General features: G+C 38.8%; 1 protein-coding gene across 3 annotated transcripts in view; it reads left to right on the top strand.

Moving 5' to 3' along the window:
- The first annotated feature begins 604 nt into the window (after nt 1-604).
- The window catches only part of LOC117914829, a 30,988-nt gene continuing 22,554 nt past the window's right edge, over nt 605-9,038 (top strand). The window contains exons 1-5 of one of the 3 annotated variants that reach the window (XM_034830317.1): nt 605-704; nt 784-965; nt 1,068-1,131; nt 2,051-2,152; nt 2,234-2,298. In XM_034830317.1, the coding sequence (XP_034686208.1) occupies nt 683-704; nt 784-965; nt 1,068-1,131; nt 2,051-2,152; nt 2,234-2,298 (435 nt within the window). In that variant the 5' untranslated portion in view covers nt 605-682. The remainder of the gene's footprint in view (nt 705-783; nt 966-1,067; nt 1,132-2,050; nt 2,153-2,233; nt 2,299-9,038) is intronic. The other 2 variants (XM_034830315.1, XM_034830316.1) reach the window with 2 other exon arrangements.

The following is a 9,038-nucleotide window of genomic DNA, read 5'->3' as shown; positions in this document are numbered from 1 at the left end:
GGCACAAAAAGAAAAATTTTAATTTCTTAAAAATATTTTCTAAATTTTGTCAAACATTAAAGTCTTGTTTGATAACTGTTTTGAAAAATAGTTTTCTATATATCAAAGTAAAAAAATAAAAAAATTGTTTGACAACCAAAAAATAGAAAACAGTTTTTTGATTTTAAAATTAAAAAAATATGATATTTTAAGAAAACATCTTTTAGTTGCTTTCAATTGATTTTTGAAAGTTATTTTATAAAATATGTATACAAATACGAAAAACAATCATATAAAAATTATTTTAAAAATATAAAAAAAGGTTTAAAAACATTTCATGTTCCAAATAAAATTTTATTTTACAAAACATTAGAAAACTATTTTAAAAAGTTGTTTTCAAAAACTGTTTTTTAAAACAATTTTCAAAACATTTCCTAAATAGTTCTTAAATTTTTTCCAAAATCATTTTTTGGAAAAATGATATTAAATAGTGTTATTTATTTATTTTTAAATAGTGTTAAAAGAACTTTAAATAATTTTTTTTTCCCGAAATCACTATAAATAATTTTTAAAAAATTTAAAAGTATTTTCTAAATTTCCACAAGTAGCTGAATCTTTTCTAATACTTCTTCTGTAAAGCGTTTTCTGAAAGCAACGACAAACGTGCACCGGAGTGAAATTTACCCCCCATGAAAGGTTAATCATGGCTCACCGCGCGTGGATCGGTAAACCGGGAGGAATGAGCTTGGTTATTTTTTCCATTTTCAATTTTTAAAAGCTCTCTTATAAGTTTGTGTGCTGTAGCAAAGGCGGGAGGAAGCGAGAGAGAAATGGGAGAGGCTCCGGCGGCAGAAACGCTGGATCTGGACACCATTCGGAGTCGAATGAGTGAGCTCAACCGCATTCATACAAATTACTCTCATATTTCCGACTCAAATCCTTTGGATCCCCGAAATTTATTCCAAGAATTTTCTCATCATCTCCAGGTAACCCCTACCGCTCCTATTCCCATTTTCCTCCATTTTCTCTCCCATTTCTCATTATCTCTCTCTTATTATTACTATTTTCGTCTTGGCTTCTAAATACAGAGCAGAGTGAATCAGATATTATCCCAGTACTCTGATGTGGAGTCATTGGAGGCAGACGATTTGGGTGCGTGCCTTTTCTCTTTTCCTTACAAAAAGTTTCGGGATTTTCTTCCTGAAAGCAAAATTTTTTATTTTCACAAAGCCAACAAAAAAAAAATGGCTGTCAAAATGTTCTCAGTAGTTGCAAGCTTTTGAAAGAATAAATTGAAATCCTCAAACGCTGCTAAATGGGGGCTGATGTGTTGAATTGTTTTTGATTGATCTATTTGATAGGCTTGTTTTCCTACTAATAGTTGGTTTGGTTGTTTGAAAATATGTTAGGGAAAAAGGAAAGAAAGTGAAGTATTGAATTTGGGTTATTTATTTATTTTTATATTTTATGTTTGTAATTTTGTTTGGTACACTGGAAAAAGTAAAATCTCTACTTATAAATGGCTACTACAGCTATTTTGGTCAATTAGGTGAGAAACCAACTACTACATTTAGCACAAGATCTCAATTTTCTTTCTTTTCCAAAAGCAAAGGGAAAAAAATAGATGTAAAATTTTGGAGATTGTTTAAATATGGGTTCCATCCTCAAACTACTTTTGGGATTTCCCTTTTCATTCTCTCAATCTTTTGGAGATTTAAAAAACAATGGAGGAAGAAAAATGAACATGAATATCAATTTCTCTTGTTTGGTTGCTTTAGAAAATAGGAAGGAAAACAAAGTACCATGGGAATTAGGAGGCTATTCATATATAAAACTTTAAGTTTTCCAGTTAAAAAGGTGAGAGCAGTTGGTTAATGAGTGGATGGCAAATTTATTCAGCTCAAACTTAATTTTCATTTTCCTTCCTTTTACTTCCTCGCTGCTTCCCATTCTTTTACTTTTCTCCTCCTTTGCCCTCTGAATAGAGCCTTAGCAACCAAAGCTAGGGTAGGTTATCGTGGTTCTATTGTATTTACCTCTTTCTTCTAAATTGGGTCATTTTTCAATGTAGATGCATATTTGGGACATTTGAAGAAGGAACTTAACTTGGTGGAGTCTGAGAACGCTAAAATCTCCAATGAAATTGAGGCTCTTACAAGAACCTATGTGGAAGGTGCTCCTGTCATAATTTTGGTATTGATTATCACAGGCATGGACTCGCATGTATGGTAACTTATTGTCTTCATCTCTGCAGATTCTAATCAATTGGAGAGTGATCTTGAAGTGTTGAAACATTCAGTGGATTTTGTTGCATCACAGGTTAGTTATTAGTTAAGTAGGAACTCCATAAATTTGAAATCAGAGATTTTGTTAAGTCATGATGGCTGATCTTTTAGCTGAAAGTATGGCCTAGATAGAGCGGTATAGTGAAATGGATTGGTATAACTGGTCCTAGATTGGCTTTGCTTTGAATGAATTCAATTTCGGAAGTTTTGTATCATAGATTTCTAGAAACTGACGGCTTTTATTAAGTATTTAGAAGTTCAATATCAATTTGCAAATTAGCAATATATTTCATGTTTGATTCCATTGAAGAAACACACTTATACATTTTCTTTATTGCATATGTTTTTCATTTCTTTTTCAAAATTAATGCATTGTGAAGTACTTCCTTTAGGTTAATTGAAATGTGTTCAATTGTCTTTCCAAGGATACATAGGGGTGATACACGGGGAAGGTATGATGGCGAAGTTTTTTGAAGTGGAGAAAAAGGCTTTCCAGGTAAAGTTTGAAGGTTCCAATGGGGGAACTTGGATCTCAATAACAAAGAGGAGTCGAGGGTTTGTTGTCTCAGTAGGTTTTGGAAAGGAGGAGTTGGAATGGTTGTCGGAGCATTTGAAGAAAGCTATGGAGTTGGAGGCTTCCAGGGGTTTTATTCGAAAGATTAGGGGCAAGACTAGGACTCATTTGATGAAGATTTGTTTTAATAGTAGAGGGAGATTCATTAAAATTACAAAATTTGTTACAAAGAGGAAACCCTTAATTCTAGTTGTTCACGATGGTGTTAAAGGCAATGGGTGGGAAGCTCTTAGGAAGGCAATTTCTTGAGTGCAAGATTTTTCTGATCAAGTTGTAAGAGCCTTGAAGGAGATGATTGAAGATTCTTAGGCGAGTGAGGGCATTTATAGAGGTGGTCGGTCCTATGCAGATGTGGTTGCAGAGGAAGGACCTAGGAACGGAGCTCTGTTGCCAGTTGGAAAATGGGTTAGAGCTGTAATTTGTGAAAGTAAAGGAAAAGTTCAAGATTAGGTTTATGTAGGAAAAGCTATTGCGAGGATGATGGGTACGAAAGGAATGGTGTCTGTAACCCCTATTTCCGCTTACAAGGGATGTTTCTTTGTGGATTCTGCAAGGAGAGCTGATTGGTTCCGAGATTAAGGGAGTTGAACAATGAGAGGAGGGTCTATTTTTCTAAGGAGATGGTCGCCAAGAGAAAATATGGTTGTATTTGGAAAATTCAGAAGGGGTTGGTTAGAACTAAGAGGTCTTCCTTTTCATTTGTGGGACGAGGATCAATTGAGATACATTCTGAAGAAGTGGGGGAAGGTAACGAAGGTGGCATGGGACTCTTTGAAGCTTGTAGACTTGTCGAAGGTTAAGTTGTGGGTGGAGATGTTTCCAAATGTCGTGCTACCTGCGTTGCTAGAGGTGGAAGATGGGGACTGGTCATTCACGGTTGCAGTTTCAGTCATCGGAGAAGATGAAGAAGACGACCTTTTCAGGTGTGAGTCAACCCGTAGCAAGGACGAGTTGATGTCAGTGGGAGGTTGCGTCTCTCAGAGGCCAAAGAATGCTACGGGGCTATGTGGTATCACTAGGGATAATGAGTGCTACAACTGGAGGCCTCTTCCTCGATCCCGTTCTCGTTTTTCAAGTTCAAATTTGGCTTCCAAAAGGGAGAAAGGCTGGGGAGGGAGTCTCTTGGGCCTAGTGGTGGGAAGCAATATCGGGCTCACTAAGCCAGATGCCTTGTTAAAAGCCCGGTCTGTTAGGGCCCAGTTTGGGGCGAAAAGTTTTGGGCCTCTTGCTGGTCTAATCTTTAATCAAGCCCACGAGACAGAAGCAAGGTCTTCTAAGGGCGGCCTTGTAGCGCTTTCGTCTTCAAAGCTCCAATGCTCAGAATCTTTTGCAAAGGAGGTCCTATCGATTGTACACTCTCAAGAGTCGTCAAAGGTAAAAGGTCCCTCAGTCGTTGCAAGGCGCAAAGCAAGAAGCTGGCCTCCATGCCTTAAGGTGTCGCCTTTTGCACCGAAATGTAAACTAGATGGGGCTGTTTCAGCAGAAGCAAATCTAGCCATTTCTGAGGCAGTTTAGTCTTCAATCAGGGTGTTATTTCTCCTGTTCTAGAAATTTCCCAAGATTTCACTGTGGAGACAGAGGGAGACAAAGGGCTTTCGCGTTGTAGTTTGGCAAACAAGGTGTGTCTTCCTTTCACAACTTCCTTTGAGAAGGGCCATCCTTTGGCTGGGGCTTTTGTTCCAAAATCTCTTCCCGTCTCCCCTGTTTCTGCTTTTCACTCTTTTCGGTGCCAACCCATTTCTTTGATTCCGCTGGAGTCAACTTTGTTTCTCAGGTTGTTCCTTTTTCAAATTTTCTTGGTGATGAGTTTAGCCGTCTTGTTGGCGTGCCCATTTCGGAAGGTGTGGCGTCCTCCTTAGAAGCCTCTAACCAAAATCTTAAAGACTGTTCTTTCCTTAAGGAACCACTTAGTAGCCCAGAGGAGCTTTGTGTCTCAGGTAGGGTTTCGTCCCCAGAGCCAGAACCTCCCACCCTCTCGTTGGAAGGTTTTCAGATTGAGGGCCTCACACCCAGGAAGATGGTCAAGGTTCAGTCGGTTTTGGAGAGTTTGAGGATTAGAATTGTCAAAGATAATGGAAAAGGTGCGGCAGTAGAGAGTAGGAGTGCTCTTTCTGCGGACAAGGTCTATTTCAAAAGGAAGAGAAAGACTGTTTGTGAAATCTAGGGAGAGGCTTAGGTCTAGTTGCAGTTTGTGCTGGGTTTTTTTTGTTTACATGAAGATCTTAAGTTGGAATACAAGAGGGTTAGGTTCCAAGAAGAAAAGGAGGATTGTCAGAAGTTTTTAAGTTCTCAAAATCCAGTTGTTGTGATGCTTCAGGAAACAAAGAGAGAAATTTGGGATAGGAGGTTTGTGAGTAGTGTTTGGAAGGGAAGAATCATAGAGTGGGCTGCTCTTCCTGCTTGTGGGGCTTCAGGGGGGATTGTGATTATATGAGATTCAAATAAGTTAAAGTGTACAGAGAAGGTGTTAGGGTCTTTCTTTGTAACTGTGAAGCTGAATTCTGGGGAGGAAGGGTCTTTTTGGTTAACTTCAGTGTATGGCCCGAATAAGCCTTTGTGGAGGAGGGATTTTTGGTTGGAACTTCAAGACCTGTATGGTATGACTTTCCCAATGTGGTGTGTAGGAGGGGACTTTAATGTAATTAGGAGGATCTCTGAGAAAGTGGGTGATTCTAGGTTAACATTCAACATGAGGTGTTTTGACGAGTTTATAAGGGAGAGTGGTTTGTTGGATCCCCCTCTAAGAAATGCGGCTTTTACTTGGTCAAACATGCAAATTGATTCTATTTGCAAGAGGTTGGATAGGTTTTTGTTTTCTTCTGAGTGGGATTCTTTTTTCTCTCAAAGTCTTCAAGAGGCGCTTCCTAGATGGACCTCAGATCATAGCCCAATTTGTTTGGAACCTAATCCTTTAAAATGGGGTCCAACTCCTTTCATGGTTTGAGAATATGTGGTTGCTCCATCTTGAGTTTAAGGAGAATTTTAGTGATTGGTGGCAAGAGTGTACGGTTGAAGGTTGGGAAGGTCACAAGTTCATGAGGAAATTATAGTTTGTTAAATCAAAGTTGAAACACTAGAATAAAGTGGCCTTTGGAGATTTAAGAGAGAGGAAAAATTTCATTCTTTCGGACTTAGGTAGAATTGATCTAATTGAACAAGAAGGGAACTTGAATCTTGATTTGTTATCAGAAAGGACCTTAAGAAGAAAGGGGTTAGAGGATTTGTTATTAAAGGAAGAGGTTCATTGGAGACAAAAATCTAGGGTCAAGTGGATAAAAGAAGGGGATTGCAATTCTAAGTTCTTTCATAGAATGGCCAATGGAAGACGAAGCAGGAAGTTCATTAAGTCTTTGATCTCTGAGAGGGGGGTGACTTTAAGCAACATTGAGATTATCTCAGAGGAGATTGTAAATTTCTTTAGGAAACTCTACTCCAAACCCGAAGGTGCTTCTTGGAGGGTTGAAAGGTTAGATTGAGTCCCTATTTCTGGAGAGAGTGCGGTTTGGCTGGACAAGCCTTTTTCTGATGAGGAGGTATGATTGATAGTTTTCCAATTGAATAAGGAAAAGGCCCCTGGTCCTGATGGTTTTACTATTGCAGTATATCAAGAGTGTTGGGATGTGATCAAAGAGGACCTCATGAGGGTGTTTCTAGAGTTCCACACCAATGGGATAATAAATCAAAGTACAAATGCGACCTTCATTGCTCTGGTGCCTAAGAAAAGCCAAACCTTTTAAATTTCAGATTTTAGACCTATTAATTTGGTTACAAGTTTATATAAGATAATTGCTAAGGTCTTATTAGGGCGTTTACGCAAAGTCCTCCATGAAACAATCTTTGGCTTTCAAGGAACCTTTGTTGAAGGGAGACACATTCTGGATGCTGTGTTGATAGCCAATGAAGTGGTGGATGAGAAAAGAAGAAGGGAGACACATTCTGGATGCTGTGTTGATAGCCAATGAAGTGGTGGATGAGAAAAGAAGGTCCGGGGAGAAAGGGGTGGTCTTCAAAATCGATTTTGAGAAGGCCTATGATCATGTGGATTGGGGCTTTTTAGATCATGTGCTAGAAAGGAAGGGGTTCAGCTCGAAATGGAGATCTTGGATGAGGGGTTGTTTGTCTTCATCAAGTTTTGCAATCCTAGTTAATGGGAATGCAAAGAGTTGGGTTAAGGCCTCTAAAGGTTTGAGACAAGAAGACCCCCTTTCTCTTTTCCTTTTTACTTTAGTAGTAGATGTTCTAAGTAGGTTGATGATCAGAGCAGAGGAAACTGGGCTAACTGAGGGCTTCTTTGTGGGAAGGGACAGGACCAGAGTGTCTTTGCTACAGTTTGCAGATGACATCATCTTTTTCTCTAAAGCCTCTCTGGAACATCTTCAAAACCTCAAGATTATCTTTTTGGTTTTTGGGTAAGTATCAGGATTAAAAATCAACCTAGAAAAAAGCACCATTTCAGGTATTAATACAAGGCAGGAGTTGTTATCTAGTTTGGCCTTGGTTTTTGATTGCAGAGTGTCAGAGTGGCCTTTGCCTTATTTAGGTCTTCCATTGGGAGGGAACCCAAAGACGATAGGCTTTTGGGATCTGGTGGTTGAGAGAATATTGAGGAGGCTGGATGGTTGGAAAAGGCCTTTTTGTCTTTGGGAGGGAGGATTACTTTAATTCAGTCAAGTCTTCTCACATCCCTAGCTACTTCCACTCCCTTTTCAAAATCCCAGTATCAATAGCTCTTCAAAATTCCAGTATCAATAGCCTCAAAGATTGAGAAGCTGCAAAGGGATTTTCTTTAGTCTGGGGTGGGGAAAGGGAAGAAAGATTATCTTATTAGATGGGATGTTATTTGTAGGCCAAAGGAGTTGGGAGATTTGGGTTTCGGGAAGACTTCTTTGAGAAATATTGCTCTCTTAGGGAAATGGCTTTGGAGGTTCCCTAGAGAAAGGAATGGTCTTTGGCATAAGGTTATTGCGAGTATTTATGGGACACATCCTAATAGATGGGACGCCAACATGGTGGTTAGATGGTCACACAGATGTCCTTGGAAGGCTATTGCTCAAGTTTTCCAGGATTTCTCCAATGGGAAGAGAATTCGTTTATGGGAAGATCTTTGGTGGGGTAACCAAACTTTGTGCTCTCAATTTGTTGGTCTTTATAGAGTTATTTATGTGAAAAACCTCACTGTTTCAAATGTCCTTGGCAATTCTTTTCCACTGTCTTGGAATTTTAATTTTCGTCGTAATATTTCTGATACAGAAATTGATCTCCTTCAGAGAATCATGTCCTTCCTTAGTTTAGTGCTTTTCTCTCCTTCTTTGGCAGATTTAAGAGCTTGGTCTTTGTCATCATTAGGCTTGTTTTCAGTGAAATCTTTTTTCTTGGCCTTGTCAAAAGTCTCAAATCCTATCTTGTTTCTTCTGGCCAAGTTTTTGTGGAGTTCGAAAGCTCCCTCAAAGGTTAAGGACCTTGCTTGGTTAGTAGTACATGGGAAGGTAAACACCAATGACAAGTTGCAATTGAGAAGACCCTACAAATCCCTTTGTCCTCAATGGTGCATTCTTTGCAAAGGAAATGGAGAATCGATTGACCGCCTTTTTCTTCATTGTCCTGTTACCATTGGACTCTGGCACAAGCTGTTCAATCTAGCAGGGTTGGCTTGGGTCCCTCCAAGGAGTATTGTGGACATGATGGTTATTGCTTTTAACGGTTTGGGGAATTCATTAAGAGGCAAGACACTTTGGCAAATCGCTTGCCTCATTTTGTTATGGATGGTGTGGCAAGAGAGAAACAATAGGATTTTTGAGGATAAGGGGAGAACAGAAGAGATGTTATGGGACTTGCTTCTTTTCTATTCCTCTCTTTGGGCTTCTTGTACTGCAGCTTTTAGCGGAGTTCCTCTTAGTGTTTTACAACTCAACTGGGCTGCGGTTTGCGTTTCAAAAGTTTGAGGGTGTTGGGGTTTTTCTTTGTATTTAGTTTTCTAAAGTTTGGTGTTTTCTCTTTTGTTCAGTTTTTGTTTTTGTGGGAAGGACCTCTGATCCTTCTCTTGTTTCTTCTCTTTCTCTTGTATCTTCTCTTTCTCTTGTATCTCTTCATTCTCTTGTAGCTTTTCTTCTTTTAATATATTTTTCTTCGTTTATGATAAAAAAAAAAAAAAAATTGAAATGTGTTCAATCTAAAGAAAATATGTTGCTAATATAGATCAA

The sequence above is a fragment of the Vitis riparia genome, chromosome 5, assembly GCF_004353265.1.
Source record: "Vitis riparia cultivar Riparia Gloire de Montpellier isolate 1030 chromosome 5, EGFV_Vit.rip_1.0, whole genome shotgun sequence".
NCBI lineage: Eukaryota > Viridiplantae > Streptophyta > Magnoliopsida > Vitales > Vitaceae > Vitis > Vitis riparia.
The sequence above is the reverse complement of the archived record's forward strand: the minus strand, read 5'-3'. Positions and strand labels throughout refer to the sequence as shown.